Source organism: Notolepis coatsorum, assembly GCF_963971535.1.
Source record: "Notolepis coatsorum genome assembly, chromosome: 18".
In the NCBI taxonomy this organism is placed as follows: domain Eukaryota; kingdom Metazoa; phylum Chordata; class Actinopteri; order Aulopiformes; family Paralepididae; genus Notolepis; species Notolepis coatsorum.
The window spans coordinates 4,066,708-4,091,850 of NC_140182.1; the positions used below are offsets into that span (position 1 = coordinate 4,066,708).

At 44.0% G+C, this 25,143-nt stretch overlaps 2 protein-coding genes across 2 annotated transcripts in view; both read right to left on the reverse strand.

Moving 5' to 3' along the window:
- Positions 1 to 18,781, reverse strand: part of LOC311244797 (Golgi apparatus protein 1-like) — a gene marked incomplete at its 5' end in the record, with an annotated part of 129,553 nt that extends 110,772 nt beyond the window's left edge. The window contains one exon of the mRNA XM_084334484.1: positions 18,386 to 18,781. Within this exon, the coding sequence (XP_084190610.1) occupies positions 18,386 to 18,781 (396 nt within the window). The remainder of the gene's footprint in view (positions 1 to 18,385) is intronic.
- A 4,306-nt stretch (positions 18,782 to 23,087) lies between these two features.
- The window catches only part of rfwd3 (ring finger and WD repeat domain 3), a gene marked incomplete at its 3' end in the record, with an annotated part of 38,197 nt that continues 36,141 nt past the window's right edge, over positions 23,088 to 25,143 (reverse strand). Inside the window, exon 8 of the mRNA XM_084334485.1 lies at positions 23,088 to 23,231. Within this exon, the coding sequence (XP_084190611.1) occupies positions 23,088 to 23,231 (144 nt within the window). The remainder of the gene's footprint in view (positions 23,232 to 25,143) is intronic.

Below are 25,143 nucleotides of genomic sequence, written 5' to 3' on the forward strand. Positions count from 1 at the left end.
GAGCCGGCTCTGATTCGACACAGAGCAGTGAGTGTGAAACCACCCTCAGTTGTGCCCATTCTGCGGTCTGTTAATAAAGTTTTCAATCAGACAGATGTATGGAAAGGTATGTGACAAAATGGCATCCAATGTAATAAAAAAAGTCAACCAACGAACACGATTCTTGTACCGGATCTCCTCACTGGACTATGCTTGCACCTCATGGTACCAAAGCACCTCAAAGGCGCTAAAAACAAAATTACAAACATCTCAAAACAAACTGGTCAGACTACTGCTTGACCTTACTCCTAGAACCCACCTCACCCCTGCCCACTTTGACAACCTAGGATGGCTTAGAGTAGACGACAGAGTACAGCAACTTGCAATGGGCCTGGTCTACAAGATACACTACACGACCAAGGTACCCATGTACATGACAAAATACTTCCCAAAGGTCAGTGAATACCACGATCACAACACCAGAGGGAGCTCCACAAATCATGTTAAACCCAGATTCGGCTCAAACAAGGGACTAAACACGTTTCGCAATTATGCCACATCAATGTGGAACGCCCTACCCAAAGCTGTAAAGGAATGTGAATCACTACCCACTTTCAAAAACACTCTCAAAAAACACCTAAGGGAGACTGCAACTCGAAACTGGCCCCTGTAAATGTCCGAACACAACCCCCTCCAATGTACAGTAAATTACCAAGTATGGTCTTGTCAATAATCCAATGTACAGTGTTGTTTGTACAGTTGTACAGTGTCCCCCACCCACCCCTCCTACCCCCCCCCCCCCCACTCCTACCCAACCCGCCCCCCCCCCCCACTCCTACCCAACCCCCCCCCCCCCCACCCACCCAACCACCTCCAATGTACAGTCCCCCCCCACCCCCACCTACCCAATCCAATGTACAGTTTCTACGCCTAATGTATATACTCTTTTCTTTCTGGACTCTTTTTGTATCACAAACAGTACTGTAATTGCAAATCTGGTATGTCATAAATGTATAGATGTAGCAGTACTGTCTATCTGTATGTCATATATGTTACGATGAATTGAAAATGGGGGACCCTGATGTAAACAAGACGAAAGTCTTTCTCTGGTCTGCATCCCCTTAACAATTGTATGTATTGAGCCGTACTGTACTGTACCCATTCTGCAATCTGTTAATAAAGTTTTCATTCATTCATTCATTCAAGGCTTTTATTATAACATTCGTTGCAGTAAAATCATTATGCCTCGTTTAGTCATCCTGCGGAGCTAAAAGCTAAACGTCGGCCGCGGGGAGCTACCGCTACCGTTGTTGTTGTTTGAGCTCTCAAAATCAATGGCGGATATAGCGGAAGTAAAAAATTAATACGCGCTTGCCGATTGGTGCTAAGAACAGCAGGGCGGGTGCAAGCGGTGTGACGTAATTGGCAGACTCAACTGTCAATCAAAATGATTCTGTTTGCCGTCTGAATGAATGAAAACGTTATTAACAGATTGCAGAATGGGTACAATACAGTACGCATCTATATTAATGCCGGCCCAAGAGTGCAAGAGTGCTTCCGCATTCGCCGGTAACCAATGCGCATTTTCTTTTTGACGCCCCACAAACGCATGCTTCCATTGTAACGTTAACACAGCCCAGCTGTCAACTGTACTTTGTAACGTTATGTTATTTCGGGCATTCATAACGTTATTGCGCGCGACTGTACATTGTAACGTTAACACAGCCCAGCTGTCAACTGTACTTTGTAATGCTATGTTATTTCGGGCATTCATAACGTTATTTCGCGCGACTGTACATTGTAACGTTAACACAGCCCAGCTGTCAACTGTACTTTGTAACATTATGTTATTTCGGGCGTTTTATTCATAACAAACATTGACGCGATTCCGCCAACACATGTAATATTAATAGGTTTTGCTCACAGAGAGATAAATAAATAAACATAATCACGGTTATCTACCTCAACAACTGCATGTACTGTAGAAATGTATGTTTCAGTGCAGATAAAGGTACTGTACAAAATAACCTCTAAAACACTGCTAGAATACACAAGCAGTTAGGGTGCGCTGTGTTAACGTTACAATGTACAGTCGCACGAAATAACATAATAACGTTATGGCGTTATGAGTGAATCTGGTCCTCGTTTGGATAATATGTAAAGTACAGTTGACAGCTGCGTTGTGTTAACGTTACAATGTACAGCGAAATAACGTTATGGCGTTATGGGTGAATCTGGTCCTCATTTGGATAATATGTATTCCATATCCGTGTGTGAGTGGCAAAAAAGAAAATGCGCATTGGATTGCGTTACCGGGGCCAATCAGGCGAATGCGGAAGCACTCTTGGGCTGGCATTAATATAGACGCATACAGCACAGCTCAATACAACAACAGTGGACTGGAGGATGCAGACCAGAGAAAGACTTTCGTCTTGTTTACATCAGGGTCCCCCATCTTCAATTCATCATATTTCATATCTAAATCATATAATATCTCATTGCTAAATATATGCAATATATAATCTAATAATCCAATAATCTAAATCTAATATATAATATAAAAATGCTAAATGCATGGGTATTTTATTTTGTCTTTAATGTTAGCTTGCAAACTCAAATACTGTCTTGGTAAGCCTCATAATGAATTGTTTGGGGAAAAAAAGAAAAACATTGTGATGCGTATCGTGTATCGCCGAAAGGTCAGAAAATATCGTGATATCATATTTAGGCCATATCGCCCAGCCCTAGTTCAGGGCGGGTGAACTACACTCGCTCCTAGAAGATGTTCAGGGCGGGTGAACTACACTCGCTCCTAGAAGATGTTCAGGGCGGGTGAACTACACTCGCTCCCAGAAGATGTTCAGGGCGGGTGAACTACACTCGCTCCCAGAAGATGTTCATGGCGGGTGAACTACACTCGCTCCTAGAAGATGTTCAGGGCGGGTGAACTACACTCGCTCCTAGAAGATGTTCAGGGCGGGTGAACTACACTCGCTCCTAGAAGATGTTCAGGGCGGGTGAACTACACTCGCTCCTAGAAGATGTTCAGGGCGGGTGAACTACACTCGCTCCTAGAAGATGTTCAGGGCGGGTGAACTACACTCGCTCCTAGAAGATGTTCAGGGCGGGTGAACTACACTCGCTCCTAGAAGATGTTCAGGGCGGGTGAACTACACTCGCTCCTAGAAGATGTTCAGGGCGGGTGAACTACACTCGCTCCTAGAAGATGTTCAGGGCGGGTGAACTACACTCGCTCCTAGAAGATGTTCAGGGCGGGTGAACTACACTCGCTCCTAGAAGATGTTCAGGGCGGGTGAACTACACTCGCTCCTAGAAGATGTTCAGGGCGGGTGAACTACACTCGCTCCTAGAAGATGTTCAGGGCGGGTGAACTACACTCGCTCCTAGAAGATGTTCAGGGCGGGTGAACTACACTCGCTCCTAGAAGATGTTCAGGGCGGGTGAACTACACTCGCTCCTAGAAGATGTTCAGGGCGGGTGAACTACACTCGCTCCTAGAAGATGTTCAGGGCGGGTGAACTACACTCGCTCCTAGAAGATGTCAAACCCAACTCAAATCCAATAATGTGTTGCAGCGCAGACCCACAACAGATCAGAGCTATATTCCAAATAGCAAAACGTCACTGATGACAACGACATTGTAAAAACACGTACATTTGTGTGGATGAATGACGGACAGTAGGGCCGGCGTATGTTTAAAACATGCCTTAGAGCAGTGCTTCTCAAACTTTTTCTGTCAGGCCCCCCTTTGTCGGACCAAAATATTTTGCCCACCCCCCCCCCCCCCCCTCGCCCCAACAAAATAGTCATGAAATGGGCCATGTTTAAATTGATTGAAATAACACCAATATCGTGACCCCTTCAAATTGGCCCTATATTTTGTTTTCAGAGCCGTCATGGATGAAAAGCCAGCTTCACACAGATACTGTATGTGGTGCTGATGAATGGTATCAACACCTTAACTGCTGCATCATGAGATACTTGGTACTCAGCACCACACTCTGAAACTAGCTCTCAGGTGGTATCAGATGAGATTTCAATGAGTTCTTCCAAGAGTTTGGATGGAGATGTGTCGGGAAGCTTTGTCTCAATGTTGTCTGTAAAGGTTTTTTTTATCCAGAGTAACTTGGTGATCCTTTTCTGTGTTTTATTAAATAATGATTTTCAGATTTTGAGAAATGGTATTTTCATGGAGAACAGTGCAGCTGCAACAGATGGCACTTTAGTGATAATTTTCTGTAATCCAAAAAAAAAAAAAAAAAACAGTTGGCAGAGAGGCCGCAGAGGGATGGCAGCCATTTCCAAAAACCCGGATGAGTCACACTCATCTCACTTGATGTAACTGCCGCCAATAGTTGATAACTTCCAGCGAGCGAGCGTGATGGTCGTCACGACCAGGCCACCGATCCCAAACAAGACTCTTTGGCACTCTCTTCAGCTCGACGTCAAAGTGAAAACTCCCCCTTTTGAACCCTTTCACTACCACACTGCGGAAGGTTAACCCTTTACTATCACACGACAGACGGTTGAAAGGTTTAACCCTTTTTTTCGTGTGGCAGTGAAAGGGTTTTAACCTTCCGTATTGTCACAGTGAAAGGGTTAACCGTTTGGTAAGTGTGGTAGTGAAAGGGTTAAAGGACCAAGGGGACTGGGGAGGTATACAATACTTTTAAGATATTATACCACCATGGATCCGTGCTAAATGTAAGAGACAATACCATTGCCATAAATATATATATATATATTTTTTTATTTAATCCAATATTTACATATATTTCTTTTTAAATGGACATTGCAGCAGCAATAAAGAATTTGTGATGGAAATTGGATGAGAAAACACCCCTTTGAATAAAATAGTACCATGACTATTCCTATTACGACTCAAGAAGATGTCATCACACATCGTAGTTTGTACTGGAAGACCAGACTGATGGTCAAATACCATTATTATACTGTCAAAACAAGAGAAATATTGTGATATATGATATTTGGCCACATGGCCCCAGGCCCTAGACCAGGGGAGCGACACCTCAGAACGACTGACCCGACAGCAGCGAGGACGTCTAGACTCTAGAGCAGGGGTTCCCAAAGTCGGGGTCGCGACCCCCAGTTGGGTCGCCAGATGATTTGGGGGGGGGGGGGGGGAATCAATTTTTTTATTTTTTATTTATGCAGTCAGGGCCAGGCCACTGAACTTAGAAGCAGGCCAGGCCAGTGTTTCTAGTTGCAGCAGCGCAATAGTTAGATAACCTATGTGGGGAACAACCAAGAGATCACTGCAACTCACACAAGTTGGAGAACTATCTCTCTCTCTCTCTTGCTCTCACACACACACAAGGGAGCCGCATGCGATTGGTGGAGGCGGGACCCTTACAATAAACTGCTAATCATTGACACATGCTAGCCTGTAATAATCCCCCCCAGAAAAATCTACTTTGCATTTGATATATTGCAAATATATTCCATCACACACACTGGCATTTAAAGGGTTAGAATTATAAAATGAATATGTGGTGTTATTATCAGGGCTGAAGTTGAATAAGATTGTATTTTTTATCAATTACAAAAAAACTGAAAATCCATACAAATCTGTGTTGTTGCTAATCATACATATGCTAGCCTGTTTTTTAACAATAATTTGTGATGCCATCACAAACACTGGCATTTAAAGGGTACAAATTAAAGAATTCCTGCACCAGAATGCAGGAAATGAAGTCTTTGTAACAAAAAATGTCCTGGTGGGGGACGCCCAGACCCCCTGCTTAAAAAGTGGCCTGACTGGGTCTATATTTTGCACTATATTTCCTGGCCTGAATGATTTCCCCAGTCCGGCCCTGGTTAAAAGCCTCCAAATCGTATTAGTGTGTGTGCGTTTGAACGTTTGCATGTTTCAACCATACATTTCCATTTATAAAAAAAAAAAAATTATTATTATTATTATTTTTTTTATTTTTTTTACCTCCTATAATAGTGGGGGTCGCGGCTCTCTGACACCGTTATTTGGGGGTCGCGGCCTGAACATTTTGGGAACCCCTGCTCTAGAGAACAGCCTACATCAGTTTACTTTCAGCCACCCCCCCCCGTCAGGCCTAAATCTCACCCAAGAGATCATTAACCCTTTCACTGCCGCAGTGCCGCACTACCAAATGGTTAATGTTAATGGTTACTATTTTCTATAAACAGAAAACTGTTGTCGGTGTAAATGGAAAGCGTTTCGTGTGTGGGTCAGAAAGTGTTTAAATGAAAGCTGTGATGATGGGTGATTATGGGCGTGCAGCAGTGTGCCTGAATTTCCCCAAGGGGATCAATAAAGGAATATCTCATCTTATCTTATCTTATCTCGTTGTGAGGTTTTGGGTTCGATTCCCTCCAGGCCAACTTCACATAGATCTAGTGAGTGTGGGCTTTATGCGTCTACTTTCTATGAAAATGTACGATTCTTATTTTTTCAATAAAAATAATTTATTGCACTCTCTTAACACATATACCACCAACCACGTATATATACGTGTTTCGGATCCAACGCTTGACGGCCAACCACGTATATATATACGTGGTACGGTTGTTTTGGCTTTTATTCCATTGTAATATCCTACTCAATGTCACCGGGCGGCACTGCAGATTTACCCTACTCTTGGAATTCGGAAAAGTGCATTACCGGCCAGATCCTCGTAGGGGTGCTGTCTCGATAATGCAGTGTTCCCTGTTACAGACCGGTGTTTTTATTTATTTTTTTACTATGAATGGACTTTTCTGTTAGCCTACAGCTATGCGTTTAGGTGTAGCCGATGGCCTGGAATAGTTTTTGGGACGCTGAATTCAGTATGCAGTAAAGGAATATATCATCAGCCAATGGACATATGGATCTACCAGATGGCGATCGATAACTGGGAAATCCTTTTTGCAGTCCAACCGGCCACAGGTAAGAGCTTTTTCACGTAAATTACATGCTGATCAGGCCTCGTTATTAGGGATGCCCCGATCGATCAGCCACCGATCGTTATCGGCCGATAATCAGTATAAATATGCGATCGGTGATCGGTGATAAATGCTTTATTTTCGCCGATCGTCAAAAACCGATCGAAAAACATGATCCAATTCTTAGCGGAGATCTCACTGCTGACTTCTCTCTCAGACACACAGAGCTGCTTGCAGCGTACGGTCCCTCCTCCTCCCCAGCCCCTCCCGCACTCGTGTAAACAAGAGCCTCGCAGTCTGCTATAGTCTGGTGCATGCGACGTGAGCTAACGTTGGCTACCTACCGAGCTAACGTTACTATTTAAACTAAATGACCCAGTGACTACATGAGGCATTGTCTAACGTTATCTAGCTGGCTAGCTACTGATAGCTGCTGATATCAACAAATGCTCCAGCAATAGTCGAGTGCATGATAAGTTACCTCCGTTGACTCGGTAGCTCACGTTAGCTCACGTTAGCTCTAAACTAAATAGTTCACTGAGGCGTTGTCTTAACGTTATCTAGCCGGCTAGCAGTAGCTACAGATAGCTCCTGATATCAATGTCTTATAACATTGATTCGATGCGTATTCGAGCTGAGGGCTTGCTGAATGTGATTTATACCAATAGGGTCCAGCTGCAGTGCCGGAGAATCCTGGCGGTAGCTGGAGGCTACTTGAGTACACACAGACAGTGGAGCTGTTTGCAGATAGCGAGCATTTTGACTTGTTGCGTGGTGGCGATGTCTTGCAGATAATACAAGTACAAGTCTAATTATATAATATATATATTTCATAAAAAAATAAAAATAAAATTATATAAAATAATTTTTAAATATTTTTTTATAATCAAGAACTATCGGTATAGTCTCATGTCTCTTATACATATAGAGAAAATCAGATTTACTACACAAGGCCACACGGATATCTTCCACAAAACATGGCAGCCCTTCCTATCCCATTTCAAAACCCATATGACTCCATCCAATCTTGGGACCCCATGACCCCCCTCCACCCCCTATCTACCTTCATGACACTGCTAGCCCACGCATGGCTAGGGAGATGGCATTGTGGTGGTCTGCTAAGGGTGTTAAATTTACTTTCCATTTAATTTGTTTTACCATCTGGAAATTATGCTACTAAAATGGAGAGTAACACTTATATTATATAGGGCGGCTAGGTGGTGTAGTGGGCAAGGCACTCGCCACCAGTGTGGAGACGCTAGGATTCGCGTGTTCGAATCCAGCTCTCCACATTGTTTTCAGTTTAGCTGGTCGTCCGCAGTAATACACATTGGCCGTATTACGGGGAGGGAAAACTGAAGGGTGGGGATCGAACGTTGTGAACAAGCGACTCCTACAAGTCGGTTGGTGCGCCTGCGCAGTAGAATCAGGAAGTGTCGGGGGCAGCGTGAGCCTCCCACGCGTTACTCCTCGCCACTGAGAGATCGAGCTGCGCAGGTGAAAAGATGCGACTGCTGTTACCTCAAGTACCGGAGGGGACTTGTGCTATGTATGACTTAGTCCACATTGCAGCCGGCTTGTGGGAGGCAAGAAACAGCGTTCGTGACAGGGGAGGGGTTGAATTGGATGATACGAAATTGGGATGGGAGAAAATATAGAAAAATGGGAGAAAAAGTGGATAAAAAAAAAAAAAAACACTTATATTATATATTATTATTACGGTATGTATATATAAAAATATCTTTGTTTTATCTTTGTTTTATTTTAATTTTACTTAATTTTTCTTTTGCGTAGCTTTGTCTGCCACATCTGTACTTTTGTTTAATTATTTAAATGTCAATTTTTAATTTTTATCTCTTTTTTTTTTTTTTTTTTTTTTTTCATGTATGTTTGTCGTCGCCCTCACTGGGTGGGATGGGTGGGATTAGGGGATAGGAATGGGGAAGGAAATGGAAGTTGTATAATTTGGATAACTGAAATGTATAAATATGTACTAATTCTTCCAATAAAAAAAGATAAATCTAAAAAACTATCGGTATCGGATCGGTATCGGCCGATAGAGCTGCCGCGGTATTGATGTTTTCCTTACCGCACAAATTTGCGAAATATTTCCTACCGCTGCGGTTATTACACACAAAAAAAAAGAAGAGTTTGAATGCATTTTTTTTTTGTAGTCTACTCTTTATAGCATATAGCCTGCCTCTAGTCTAAATGTCTATCTTTAGAGGATGACTTTGCAGCATGAATATTGTTTGGGATTCGGCAAGCACGCATTAGTTATTGAAAGTGAAACACGGATTCGCAGTCTCCCCTCTGGTCGTGCGCCGTTCACTCGGTGTCGCGGGCAGGGGTGGTAGCGGGCAGGGGTGGTAGCGGGCAGGGGTGGTAGCGGCACGCCCGGCGGTTACCCCCCCCGACCCTTTCTTCTTATTATTATTATTATAACGTTACTACTTATGATTACAAAGCAGGGCTCCAGACTAACTTTTTTCACCACCGTCCCAGAACCGTCCCGAAATACAATTTTAACCGTCCCAAAGTGAATGTAACCGTCCCAAAAATCAAATGTCGTTTCTTTACTTTGGTTGTCGTCGTCTATAGTTGTTATTGCCATAAGAAACACCATTCATAGAAGGGGAGAATAAATTGATTTAGTCAAAAGGCTCCCAGGTGGAAAGATTTCACAAGAATAATGATGATTAAAAATAAATAAATATATATATATATAAAAGAAAAGTGTTTAACAAGGTGCTAGTATAGGGATATTTGGTCACGGTGCTGTTATAGTCAACCAATTGGAGCCATGTTGATTATTCCTTCCATAGGAAAATATATTTAAATGTATTTGTATTTTATTTCGTTTTCGTTTTTTTTGTTATTACAAATGTGTGTGTTTATGGTTGAAAATGTTAGAGATAAATAAAGATCAAATCAAATCTAACTGAATAAGTTATCGCTCTTCTAACAAGAAAGAAAAACGTAGTTTAGCTTTAAACTATATAATGTCATTGCGTCCAGAGATTCCACCTTTGATAACTAAAGTAATGACACTTGACTAGTAATGAAACATGTCCCTTAGATCGCGCTGTCCTCCTGGTCGATATTGATAACTGCTGCTAAAATAAAATAAAATAAGTCCCGAGTCGAGACTCTGTGCTGCTTCCAACGAATCCCAATAGTATGCAACTGCAGATGGCTGAATTGGAGTATTGCACTGTGCAATACTCCAATTCAGCCATTGGCAATTCAGCCGTTGGGTGGGGGGCGCTGTTGAGCGGGCCTGTGACCGGACCTGAAAGCGCCCCTGGCTCTGCGGCTCTGCAGCTGCATGCTATTCGCAAATTCTGTTCGTCCCAAATCAATATTTGATCGTCCCCGGGACGACGGTACATCGTTAGTCTCGAGCCCTGCTCCAAAGGCATTCGTTTTGTGGCATTAACGTTATTTATTACATGGCGTTTTCACATTCGCCGAAATGCTTGCTTGTGATTGGTCAACAGCCCCCCGACTGCGGTCATTATTTTTCGATAATGACCGCAGATTTTTCAATAATGACCGCAGCTGTTCGCAATCAAGCCCACTGACACACACTGTTTCAGTGCAATTCAGTGCTGCCGGCGATGAGGGGGCGGAGCGACGAGCGGACCAGAACACAGCGGAGCCAGAACAGAGGCTGCTGCCCGCGATAATAATAATCACTTTATTTGGGGTGACAGAGCCACAGAACAACTGCGATTTGTCAAATGAATTAGGTATATTGTTAGTAAGTTAGCCATGTAATAAGCGGGATAATGTATAGCTTTACTCGGTCATTGTCGCAAAATAATTGACCTTCACTACGTTTAAAACACCTCGCCGCGGCGGCTCTGTATTTTAAACTCCGTGTCGGTCAATTATTTTGCGACAATGACCTCGTAGCAATACATTATCCCTTACATAGTTACACGTTCAATAACATCAGCGTATTTACCGGACCATAGCAAGGCAAGCATTACTCAATTCATATCTCAGTTCCTTTCTTTGCTCAGAGCGTGCCGAGTTGTACCCATTCTGCGGTCTGTTAATAAAGTTTTCAATCAGACAAGTGTATAGAACGAAGGGCTTTTATTATAACATTCGTTGCAGTAAAATCATTATGCCTCGTTTAGTACTCCTGAGGAGCGACGGTAATCCACTCCTGCGGGAGCTAACGTATTAGCCGTGTTGTGAGCTCTGATCAATGGCTGACATTCAGGAAGTAAAAACCTAATACGCGCTTGCCGATTGGTGGTAACACACTGGGCGGCTACGTGGCGTAGTGGGCAAGGCGCTCGCCACGAATGCGGAGACAGGCGAGCCCAGCGCTCCACATTGCTTTCAGTTTAGCTGGTCGTTCATACTAATACACATTGGCCGTATTAGGGGGTGGGAAACTGATGGGTGGGGATCGGGCGTTGTGGACAGCGACTCCTACAGGTCGGTTGGTGCGCCTGCGCAGTAGAATCAGGAAGTGTCGGGGGCAGCGTGAGCCTCCCACGCGTTACTCCTCGCCACTGAGAGATCGAGCTGCGCAGGTGAAAAGATGCGACTGCTGTTACCTCAAGTACCGGAGGGGACTTGTGCTATGTATGACTTAGTCCACATTGCAGCCGGCTTGTGGGAGGCAAGAAACAGCGTTCGTGACAGGGGAGGGTTGAATTGGATGATACGAAATTGGGATGGGAGAAAATATAGAAAATGGGAGAAAAAGTGGATCAAAAAACACACTGCAGGACGCTCCAACGTGTGACGCGTCTCTCTTCTGACCAATCAGTGGTCTGCAGTGTTTCACGTGACTTTTCTGGTACCCAATAGGGTCGCTTGGAACCTCGACAGAGGAGTAGGGTATATCTGCAGAGCCGCAAGCCCAACGAGAGCAGGGTACTTTATTATTATTATAAAAAACAGCGGTGATGCGGTATTCAGCCTAACTCTGCGGTGGGCGTGATGTAACAGCGATACCGCGGTAATACCGATACCGCGGCAGCTCTATCGGCCGATATGGCTCAAGACGATCGGTATCGGTGTCAAAAAACGTGATCGGGGCATCCCTACTTGTTATCATACCCAACCAGCCAATCAGCGAATAAGGCCAATGCCGTTATTGGTAATCAATAATCAGAAATGACGTCCCCCGCCCCCCCCTTTCATGCATTCATGGTGGACCATGATACCGACATTATGCATTTTGAGTTTTAGCTCTAGCTTGTCTATAGCCGAAACGCCATTCGATTTAACGTTATTAGCTTAGCACCCTATATCTTGCGTTCCAGGAAATACCCCAGAACATTCTGCTATAACGTTCATATTCACAACGCTATAAAATGGGAGCGTATTGATGATTTCTTTTTATTTAAGGTATATATATTAAAAGGGACGGTTTATAGTGTCAATTGACAATGAGAATGGACAGATAGCAATAATATAAAGTATAGATTAAGCTCTACAAACAGCCTCACGCACAATGAAAGTTTGTTATGATATGCTGGCCGTATAGAGTGGGCCCCGTCTAATCCCAATGGCCCCGAATGTGTTAAACAGAGACAACATAACATATCAAAGTGCTTGAGGAGGCTACATGCTGTATATGAATGGAAGCTGCATGCTAATGGAAGCTACATGCTGTATGTATGAATGGAAGCTACACGCTAATGGAAGCTACATGCTGTATGTATGAATGGAAGCTACACGCTGTATGAATGTAAGCTACACGCTAATGGGAGCTACATGCTGTATGTATGAATGGAAGCTACACGCTGTATGAATGTAAGCTACACGCTAATGGAAGCTACATGCTGTATGTATGAATGGAAGCTACACGCTGTATGAATGTAAGCTACACGCTAATGGAAGCTACATGCTGTATGTATGAATGGAAGCTACACGCTGTATGAATGTAAGCTACACGCTAATGGAAGCTACATGCTGTATGTATGAATGGAAGCTACACGCTGTATGAATGTAAGCTACACGCTAATGGAAGCTACATGCTGTATGTATGAATGGAAGCTACACGCTAATGGAAGCTACATGCTGTATGTATGAATGGAAGCTACACGCTGTATGAATGGAAGCTACATGCTAATGGGAGCTACATGTTGTATGAATGAATGGAAGCTACGTGCTAATGGAAGCTACATGCTGTATGTATGGATGGAATGCCTTTTTTATGTGACATAATTGTATATGTTTTTATTTTTGTGCTTTTATTAAAAAATGTTATGTTTTTATCTTATGCTGTGGGACTTGTACAGCACTTTGGTCAACTTTGTTGTTTTTAAATGTGCTCTATAAATAAAGTGGATTGGATTGGAACTTGGAAGCGACAGCAGTGATTATTTTAGACAGAGTTCAGAGTTCAGACACAGAGGCACAACGCTCCCAGACTCCTCCTCCCCAACTCTCTGGCTCCAGCACCAGCACCACGTAAACAAAACCACAGCTACCAAGGAGAGACTGGAGGCTGGAGACAGAGAAAAATACTATGTGTCTAAAAACCAGGACTAAACATACCCACACACACACCACGCCACCAACAGCCGCCCCGGGCCAACTGAGTGAGCAGCTAAGGTCCCTCAAAGACTGGGTCACGGACGTGTGTGCTGCCTGAAGGCCTATACTAGTGGGAAGAAGTAGTTCCAAATGCTTTGGAACGAGGGAGGTCCAAGGGGATTTTCCATCCATTTCAACCACAATGGACTTAGGATGAACTCACTCACTACCAAGACTCGAGTTTCACAGACGCTCACTTCAGAGCAGAGAATAACAGTTAGCAGTGTTACTTAGCAGGCAGCCGTCCACATAACCAAACAGAGCCACCACACAGATAGAAGAGTCCCCCCCGGCCGATACAGACACAATGACTATGTTTCTTGCCTTGCGTGCACAACAGCCCTTTCCACTGCTCCCCGTTGCTTCTCGCTGGTCTCAGCCCGCGGCCATCACCACATGATGCAGTACATCCGTGGTTCTTCTCAACAAAGGGTCCGGGGAGGCGCGTCTCTATACTTTCCACAACAAATTTGTGTTTCCGCGTTTGAGTTTTGCGCTTTCGATTGGCCAGGTCATGTGACATGTGCGCCAATCGTGGGATGGCAAGTTCTGCGCCTATTTCCGGGTCGAACAGCCTGCAAACTACCTAACGCCTAGTTTATCACTGGTTAAGCTTAGGCGACTCTTTCGCAGTTGGTTAAGGTTATACTTTGGAATCAGGGCGGAGGCGTTCTATCGCCCTGCTCTAAGACAAACTAACCTTAACCAACTTCGAAAGAGTGCCTAAGCTTAACCATCCAAAAGACTTGCGGTCCCACGATTGGGCGTACATGTCACATGACCTGGCCAATCAGAGACGCGGAAACGCGACTTTGTTGTGGAAAATATTCAGGCGTCCGGGGACCCCCACGGGTCCTTGAAGAGGTTCCAGGGGGGGTCCCCAGCTAAATGAAGAATATAGTTTGTTTTCACCAAATCAAATCAAATTGATTTGTAACTTGTTGTAAGGCACGACAACAACACACGTTAATTAATGTCCCCCATGGGCCGGACACGTCTTCTTTAAACAAGTCAAGAAGAAACATGACAATAAATCAAGAACAAAACAAAAAACACCATGAAATCCAAAATAAAATTTAAAATAAATAAACGCAACACTAATGTGGAGGGGAGAAACCTTAGAAAGGCCGTTCAAGGGGGGGATCTCCCTTCTTAGATGTTGGTGATAAGTGTTGCTATATAAAACAGGCGAAACAGTTGGTAAGTATGTACATATACGTGTAATGAAACACAAATATGCACATGCAATAGCAACTGGGGTACATAAGAACATTTTGAAAGATTGAAAATAGAATAGAGCTGATGACCGATATAGGCTAGTAGTAATAATTGAATAGTATTAAATTATACTATTAATTGTAGGGATGCTCGATATTGGCTTTTTTACCGATACCGATATTGTCCAACTCTTAATTTCCGATACCGATATCAACTGATACCGATATATGCAGGGTTTCCCCCCCAGAAAATGGAATAATTTCAGGTAATTAACATTACATATCTCTTGTTGTGGAATTAACACAACATTATGCACACTTTTGACAATAAATAAAATCAGAATTTGTTCTTACTTGCTTGCCTGGGTAAATAAAGGTTATAGAAATGTAAAAAAAGAAAGAAAAAAAAAAGAAAAAAAAAATAAGAATTTCTTTTTTAAAACCGATACCGATATTTTCCGATATCACATTTTAATGCCGATATCGGCCGATAATATCGGTAGGCCGATAATATCGGACATCCCTAATTAATTGACTAGAAGGTTAGACCCCTGTAATAAAATGTAATAAGAATGACTATTCCGACTATAGGTTTCACTCTCTCCGCCTACAGATTGTTTTGGAAATCTGGACTAAATGACATCCAACTAAATTCTGCTTAAATGAGGGTCCCGGGGGCGTGAATACTTTCCCTAAGGTGGTTGTCCTTCCGCGTTCGGTTTGTGCGCCGCCTGATTGGCCACTGACGCTTCTCTCAGCGCCCAATCACGTTACTCCTAACACTCGCTCCTAACTTTCAGTTCCACAGCCCAAGTCCGTATTGTTTTCATCTCTCTATATTAACGTAACGCGCTTTTCACATCAATCGACATCACATCAATATAAATAACGTATTGTTTTCATCTCTCTATATTAACGTAACACGCTATTCACATCAATCGACATCACATCAATATAAATAACGTATTGTTTTCATCGCTCTATATTAACGTAACGCGCTATTCACATCAATCGACATCACATCAATATAAATAATGTATTGTTTTCATCTCTCTATATTAACGTAACGCGCTATTCACATCAATCGACATCACATCAATGAGGGTCCCGGGGACCAATCAAACAGGGGTCCACAGCCGAACGTGTATCGGTGAGTGGGGTGAGTCCGTCCGACACAACAAATATGGATTTTTTTTCACCCAGGGACAGTGTTCATGAATCAACATCTTCAGTTTCCACACCAATGTAAATGTGCCACAGTTAGCTAATGAGCTCGTTTTCATCTGTAGCCCCTGCCTGCCATGATGCGTGTCTTTATGGTGTGGGAGGAGACCAGAGTACCTGGAGGAGAACCAGGGGCGTCCATTTGGTATGGCAAGGTATGGCACTCGCCATACCTTGGCAAATAAAAATGTAAAAGAAAAAAAAAAAATTGAATTCGAATGTCAACATTATGAACGAAGCTTCGAACTATTCGGTACAGCCCTAGCATGTTTTGATATTGTCAATTATCTCACTTTTACTAGATGACTTTTGCTGTGACTAACTGAAATATGCCCAAAAAAAAAAAGGGAAAATGGACATAGGGACGTTTTTTTTTAGTCAAAGGGCAGCAGAGACAAGTGATACAGGGACACAGGTAAGGTCTGGCTTAGTGGTTATAACAGTGCAGTTCAGCATTCAGTAACCCATACTTTTTGTGAACGTGTTTTTGATACTACATTCTGTTGAACACACACCTCAAAACCGTACCTAAGGAAAATTGGCTCAATTGCCACAAAAGTAATAGACAGTTATGATATTACATTCTGCATAATTCGTATGCAGAATATTGTGGTTCCCTGCTTTAGTCTGTTGACACATTTCTATACTAAAAATGCTTGTGTAGTCCTGTGTCATACCTAAATGTCATATAACTGAATTGTATAGAAACAACTCACCAAAAGTGACTATTGCACAACTGATTTGACAAAAGAAATCCACCAACCTTCACCCCCCCCCCCCCCCCTCCTCGCCTTTTAGTGAAAGGACGCCACTGAGGAGAACCCACGCGAACACGGGGAGAGAACATGCAGACTCCACACAGAAAGCCCCCCCCCTGACCACTGTGGCCGCGGCGCTACCTGACCACTGTGGCCGTCCGTTCGATTGCTAACCTAAGGAGAATCTATGAATGAGAAAAAGACTGAAGGCTTTTCTTGTGTGTGGAATGTAGCACTACTAAAATGTAGTAGTTCATTCTCGTGTTTGACTCCATGTCATAGCCAGGCGCCAGCCTGTCACCACCACCCCCAAATAATCGTCAAACAATCTTATGTTCGGCGTATCACCGTAGTTATTAGTTGGTCAACCAGAAAGTAACTCATCATCACTTCACCCCCCACACCAGTCAGGGAACTCCTCCTCCATCTTCTCTGGCCCCCAGGCAAAAGTGGGAGGCCCCTGAATTCGGAACACTTTTTTTTTTTACCAGGTGGCTACACCACCCACCACGTACACTAAAAGCAGGAAAAATACTGTTACCGATATCCCATAATAACCATAATTGCGCCAGTAAGTATGATGTGATGTGGCGTGAGAGACTGCGATACCCAACTTTAGGAGAACAGCTTCCCTTCCTAAACCAAGAATCAGCACAAGACGACCAGTTCATCATCATAGGGCCGAAGTCTGCTAGCCAATGGTCCTCCCAAGTTGTTAACCCTTTCACTGCCTGCCGCACTACCAAAACGGTTAACCCTTTCACTGCGACAATACACCGAATGTTAACCCTTTCACTGCCACATGACAGAAGGTTAACCCTTTACTATCACACAACCGACCGTAACGGTTTGCTCCCAGCGTTAGCTTGTTGTTGTGGTTAAGAAGAAGAAGAAGAAGAAGAAGAAGAAGAAGAAGAAGAAGAAGAAGAAGAAGAAGAAGAAGAAGAAGAAGAAGAAGAAGAAGGCACACTATATATAATAAGAGCCCCACAAACACAGTGCAACACACAAAACACCGACCTTGAAAGGGATTAAAAGGAGGTGTATTTCTATTATTGGGGTTAACTTGTGGAACAATTATGCTGATGATATACAGGTAAGAATGAGTCATTCGCTTTTGATTTTTAAGAAAATGGTTTGTAAAGCTATTTTTGAAAACTACAAGGGTGAATAATACTGTTTTTTTTTTGTTTGTTGCTCTTTTCTTTTAGAATACTGTTTTTGAGAGTCTTCATTTTGTTAAGAATATAGGACAGGCGTGTATAATAAGCATTATGCTTCAGTCTGTACCTTTTCAGTCACTGTAAAATCAAATATTGTCAAATGATGGTGTATATTGTATTGTGTGAGATGATGACTGAATACACTACTACAGTAAGTAGCTGGGCTAGTTGTACAGTTGGCTGGCTTGATTGATTGATTGATTGGAAACTTTATTAACAGATTGCAGAATGGGTACAATACAGTACAGCTCAATACACACAATTGTTAAGGGGATGCAGACCAGAGAAAGACTTTCGTCTTGTTTACATCAGGGTCCCCCCCCATTCTAGCTTGTTAGCTAACTGTTATTATTAACATGTAACGGTTTGCTTCCAGAGTTTAGCTCGTTGTGGTTCAGAAGAAGAGGAGTATAATAATAATAACAACAAGAGAACCAGATCAACACAATGGACCACAGTGCGTCTCTGCGCTCACCTCCTTCCTGTCCTGCAGACACTCCAGCACGGCCAGGTTGTTGCTCCAGGAGGGCCGGGGACACAGCCGCGCCAGGTCGTCCCGACACACCGCCTCCTCGGAAAGCCTCCAGCCCGGGGAGAGGCGCCTGCGAGGCGGCGAGGCCGCGGCCACCGCCACCGCCACCGGGGGGCTCCGCTCAGCGGCACCGGGACCGGGACCGGGGTTCACTGCCGCCGCCGCGGGGACCGGAGGAGGACCGTCGTCGCCTTGAACCGGAGAGTTATCCACGTTAACCGCTGGTTTGTTGTCGTCTACTACTAGAGGGTCGTCTTCTCCTCGAATTCGGTGCACGGCACACGGTAGGATGTACACCACCAGCAGCAGGAGGAAAGGAACACGTCTACACGCCGCCATCTTCTTCTGGACTCCAGTTAGCTGTTAGCTGTTAGCGGTTAGCTGTTAGCTCAGCTGAGTAGGGTCCAGCTGCAGCGCCGGGGAACCCTGCTGGCCGCGGCAGCATCCAATAGGGTCCAGCTGCAGCGCCGGAGAACCCTGCTGGCCGCGGCAGCATCCAATAGGGTCCAGCTGCAGCTCCGGAGAACCCTGCTGGCAGCTCAGCATCCAATAGGGTCCAGCTGCAGCGCCGGAGAATCCTCTCACTGGGCAAGCCTGTGGCAGCCACAGAGGGCGCGCGCTGATGTACGTCTGGCGTAAAGTACGAACCTACTTTCTATAGAAGCAGCTGGGAGGTGCGCTGTTTTAAGTGAGCATGTGTTATTGGATTGATTGATTGCTTGATTGACATTTTTATTAATGTCTGCCTTGTTTCGAACTGGTTATGCTTTGGCCCTCTTTCGAAGTCGGTTATGCTTAGGCCATGGTTACACTGGGGGGAAACAGCAACGTTGTATTTTCGAATGATTACGTTTGCATGTCCAAGTTAACACTTTGGTTGCCTTGGGTTAAATTAATGATATACCATAGGTTGCCGGCTCTATTTGTCTATGGAGAAGTACCCCTTCTTTGCATGGCTATAACTTTTTAAATTCTATTGCTACATTGCCATTATTAGGGCCCATTCAAAGTCCTATATGTATTGTTCATTGTGTAGCAACGTTAAACTTTTTCATTCATATATTCATAGTAAAGTATGGTCTAATGTATAAGTATGTTTTCATCTCTTTCTGCAGCTTTCTCCAGAATGTGATCTATAGCCCCAAATGCATTATATTGATGATGCAATACAGTTTTATGGCAATCAGCGCGATATAAAAAATTCCAACTAGACGTACTTCTAGAAGTTACTACACGTCATCTGATGTTGACCGGATGGGCTAGGGGGCGTTTATAATTCCGTGGGCAGCGTTATACCAATCATCTAATGTGGGTCAAATGTTGATAATAGCAGTTAGTATCGAAGACGGTAACGTTACACGCTGAAACTCACCCCAGTCTCTGCGCGCCGTTGGGCGATCATCGTCGAGTTGAAATCTTATCATTATGGGATGTAAATTTACCCGGTCCATCTCCAGCTTGTATAATGGTATATACGTCCAAATCATGTTGTTTATCGAGTTATTGGCAATCGATCACTGTGTAGTGTGACGAGCCAGAGTCGCGGGACCTATAGCGAGCGCCGGAAGTACTACGGTCGTCTAGGACAACCTCTATTCAACATCCTGTTTGGCGATTGCGCCGATCGGCCACCAGATGGCGCTCCTGAACCGCCAGAGAGCTCAGTGGGTCCTGCTGGTGGATCTCAGGCCAGCGGAGGGGACAAATGAATCCGATCGCAGATTTTTGAAATATTGATATAAGGACGCTGTACAGCGTCCCCCGGCAACTTGAGCATGGCCAGCAATGACGTGAAAAGACGTTTCATGGCAGTCAAAGTGTTAAAAGGAAACGCCGTTTTGGCAGGAAAACACGTTTACAGAGCCGTTCTTGCCCAACGCCCATGCGCAGTAGTAGACACCGACGCCAAATTCTCCCCTGGCTGGACCTATACAGGACATCAGCTGCGTCCTCCTCAGATTGCCTGTAGCTGCGGCTAAACTAAGCTCATGTGTTGTCAAGTTATTGTTATAAGGAACCCAGTCCAAACTACAACAGACTGCATCCCCTTAACAATTGTTTGTATTGAGCCGTATTGTATTGTACCCATTCTGCAATCTGTTAAATAACGTTTTCATCCATTCATTCTACTAGCATTAACGTTACTAGGTTAATGTACGATAGCCAAAATGCTATACTGTTATAATGGCATATCCCAATCACGTTAGCACGTAAGCTAACAAAATCTGCAATCTTTTTGTGAGACTAAACTCTCTGCTCTTGGTGGTAAATTGTGTTGATGTTGGTTTTGTTTTCATCAACAAATGAGGCAGAACACACAGTGAATGTATCCGTTTTTGTTTATTGCACTTTTGTTTCTTGCTGAAAAATAAATGCAATGTTGCTAAATGGCACACGCGAGGTATTTAAAGATGGTGGCTTTGTTGTTTTTTAGCAGGAAGTGTAGTGACGCGGTCAACCTTTCTGATTGGTTGAAAATGGCCTTCATGTTTGAACTACATCGCCACCTACTGCTTTGGCATTGTACTACATGTATATACATCACTCGGTGCTCACAAGACAAAACGACGTCTTGCCTGCCATTACGCCGCGTTCTGAAAAGCTAAATGAAAACGAATCGTTTTGGCCCTAATGTAACCGCAGCCTTAGAGTTTGGAATCGGGGCTGGTGGTCTATCGCCCTGCTCTAAAGATAAACTCCAAGCATAACCGACTTCGAAAGAGGGCCAACGCATAACCAGTTCGAAACAAGGCGGACATTAATAACATTTTCAATCAATCAATCAATCATTCCAATAACACACGCTCACTCACTTCATTCTTAGATGGCACGCCACCTCAGAGTACTTCAAGAAACGTCCGTACTTTCCGCCAATCAGCGCGCTCTGTGGCTGCCACAGGCTTGCCCCTTGAGAGGATTCTCCGGCGCTGCAGCTGGACCCTACTCCTGCTGGCAGCTCAGCATCTAGTCTACTCTCTCTGTAGTTAGTCTCTGTAGTCTCTCTCTCCTCTCTCTCTCTGTAGTTAGTGGACGCTGTGCGTTGCGACGGATTGTGCGTTGTTGGCAATCTGAGTCATAGATCTGTGTCGTCTAGAGTGAACACCAGTCTTGTTTTTTTTCTGCTCTGAAATTTCTCATGTAATATCTTGATAATATAGCTGCTTGATTACCTAGATATTACCATATGCTTTATTTATTTTTTACATCTCAATACTACCGACGAATAGAAAATGGGGGACCCTGATGTAAACTAGACGAAAGCCTTCCTCTGGTCTGCATCCTCTTAACAATTGTGTGTATTGAGCCGTACTGTATTGTACCCATTCTGCAATCTGTTAATACAATTTTCAATCAATCAAACCGTATTTAAACACTTCACTTAAATGAATTCATGCTGCTGTCTAATGATGAATTAAGGCTCTGATCTGTTGTCGGTCTGCTACACACACATTATTGGACTTTAGTTGGGTTTGGCATCTTCTAGGAGCAAGTATAGTTCACCCGCCCTTTTATACTTGCTATAAAAAAAAAAAAAAAAAGGGCAAACCTTCTGGCAGTTTGAAATGTTGAACGTTATCCACAAAAAAGCTTCACGGGTATAGAGTAGACGCATGAAAAAGCAATATAGGTTTGTCAACAAGGAAATAAAAGCCATTTTTATTAACTTTGAAACATGTACATAAACAGCTGGTAACAAATATACATATATATACAATCTCCTGTGTAAATAAAACAAAAAATAAAAAATAAACAAAGCCAGTCCTTTGGCAACCAATACACAATGTCCCTCTGATGGAATCTGTCGCTAGAATCCCCAAAGTAAGGGTGACGAGACACACACCTTGATTCTCAACGTTACAATCATTCAGAGACGACAGATAAGACGATATCAAGGAACGCTGAAGAAACATTCCACCTTGGTACATAATCTTCTCTTCCACCAAGCACAGCCTCCACATGCCATGATCAACAGTCAACCGTCTTAAGAATCTGTAACCCCCCCCCCTTCCACCTGTATAGTGTTGGACTCCTATGCATAGACAGTCTGAAAATCACATTGTAATATATATATATATATGACTAACACTAATTGGTAGAAAGCCCTCCTGAACAACCGGTGATGGCCTGGCATCCATGTCCAGGGCAGTTAAGGTAGGGTAGGAGGTTGACTGTTCATGAATTCATAATGGAGGTATGCATCATGCATTAAAATATTTCACCAAACTGAAATATAACTTCAACCTGGCTAAAAGCACCCGTTTGCATCCATCAAAATCAAGACACGATTTAACATCCACCGGTAGATGTTTCGTACGCGCACGAGCGTCCGCGCGCACGCACACACACAGATGCCGCATACGCATAACGTACGGCGCATGTGCTGTTGTACCGATAGTTCTCTTCATGGTCTGCCTGCTGGGATTTCAGATAAAAAAGGTGAATGTCAAGTAATGTAAACATCAACATGGAAGGCTACAAGCACTCCCACTTCCTTTGCTCTCGAGATGCCGATAAGCTTCACTTCGATGCGATGATTGCGCTCCCGTTTGGGGGGGGGGCAAGACAAGACTGTAGCAGCTTCACTGATCAAATGCTGGTGTAAGTTGTGTTCCACGCGTGTCTCTGGTGGAGCCTCCCCTCATCATCATCCCCACTTGTAGAGTTTGAGCATCTTCTCCGTGAGGGAGGCGAGGTAGTGGTCCCCGTTCACCTTGAAGGGGCAGATGTCCACCACCGGTAGATCGGCGGGTAGCTTCTGGATCAGAGCGCCGCTTCCTGCGTCCCAAACCTGGGGAGGGAGAGGAGTCGACAACCAGGGGAGAATTACACCACTCATCTTAACTGGCCGGTGCTGTGCAATCTATCATGAATCACGATAGCCCCTTTCGGGGTCTGTGACGCACGCCAACAAAGGTTGGACGAGTGAATACACACAGTCCCTTATACCTTCATAGAAAAATCCCACAATTAACTCCGTTTCCGCTTTTCTCTTATCAAAACACTCGTCGTACAAGTATCGCAGAGACATTTCAAAAGGTACTCACAGTTGCACGAGGGTTTCGGACAGAGAAACGCTAGGGTTCGAAAGCTCGGCGTTGGTAATAAACATTTTAAATAATTTTTATAAACTGGTCAACACACGCCAGAGCACAGCGCAGGCGCATCAGGCACCCAAAGCCGGAAATAAAGCCGCGTTGACCAGTTTATAAAAATTATTTTAAATGTTTATTAGCAACGCTAATAAGCGGTGTCTGTCCGAAACCCTCGTGCAACTGTGAGTACCTTTTGAAATGTCTCTGCGATACTTGTACGACGAGCGTTTTTGATAAGAGAAAAGCGAGACGGAGTTAATTGTGGGATTTTTCTATGAAGGTATAAGGGACTGTGTGTGTTCACTCATCCAACCTTTGTTGGCGTGCGTCACAGACCCGAAAGGGGCTAGAAGAATCACGATAGCCTCAGATTAAAACGCTCACGGGTCCAGCTCCTCTCTGGAGTTGTACTAGTATTGATCCGACAAGAAGCCAAGTGGTGAAGTGAAGCGCGAGGGGGGGGGGATCCCCCGTAGCTTCAGTTTAGTATAATTGAGTTAACATCCAATCACTGACTGACATAGTGCTCCCTGTCAATGCTGCCGACTACAGACACAGAGCCAGCTAGCTTGCAATACCTTCACACACACACACACACACACACACACACACACACACACACACACGTCAGTGGTGGAAAGTATTTTTACTCAAGTACTGTACTTAATTTAAATGACTAGTTACTTCGAACCACACACCACTTTAACATGGCCTTTAATCGGAGCAGGAGAACTGGACCACACACCACTTTAACATGGCCTTTAATCGGAGCAGGAGAACTGGACCACACACACTTTAACATGGCCTTTAATCGGAGCAGCAGAACTGGACCACACACCACTTTAACATGGCCTTTAATCGGAGCAGCAGAACTGGACCACATACCACTTTAACATGGCCTTTAATCGGAGCAGCAGAACTGGACCACACACCACTTTAACATGGCCTTTAATCGGAGCAGCAGAACTGGACCACACACCACTTTAACATGGCCTTTAATCGGAGCAGCAGAACTGGACCACACACCACTTTAACATGGCCTTTAATCGGAGCAGCAGAACTGGACCACACACCACTTAACATGGCCTTTAATCGGAGCAGCAGAACTGGACCACACACCACTTTAAAATAACCTATAGAGGATGGAGGTTTGAATGCTCGCCATGTACTGGAATAAACAAACATCATTTAGAATGCATACTTTTACTTTAGATACTTAAGTGCCTTCAATAGCAAATACTTCTCTACTTTTAATGGAGGACTTCACTTTTACCACAGTACTCATTTATCTGGGTATTTCTACTTTTACTTAAAGGAACACGCCAACATTTTGGGAAATTGGGCTCACCGTCTTCTCTAGAGAGAAGAGAAGAAGATGGATGATACCAGTCTCCTCTCTCTGTGCGTTCAGTAGAAAGCTATCTGGCTGCACGTTAGCCTAGCTTAGCACAATGAATGGAAACGGACATGGCCAGTTAGCCTTCGGGAGAGGTGTTAGTTGGACAATGCCTATAGGCTAACCGGCACCGTCCGCTTCCATTCATTGTGCTAAGCTAGGCTAACGTGCAGCCAGATAGCTTTCTACTGAACGCACAGAGAGGAGGTCCG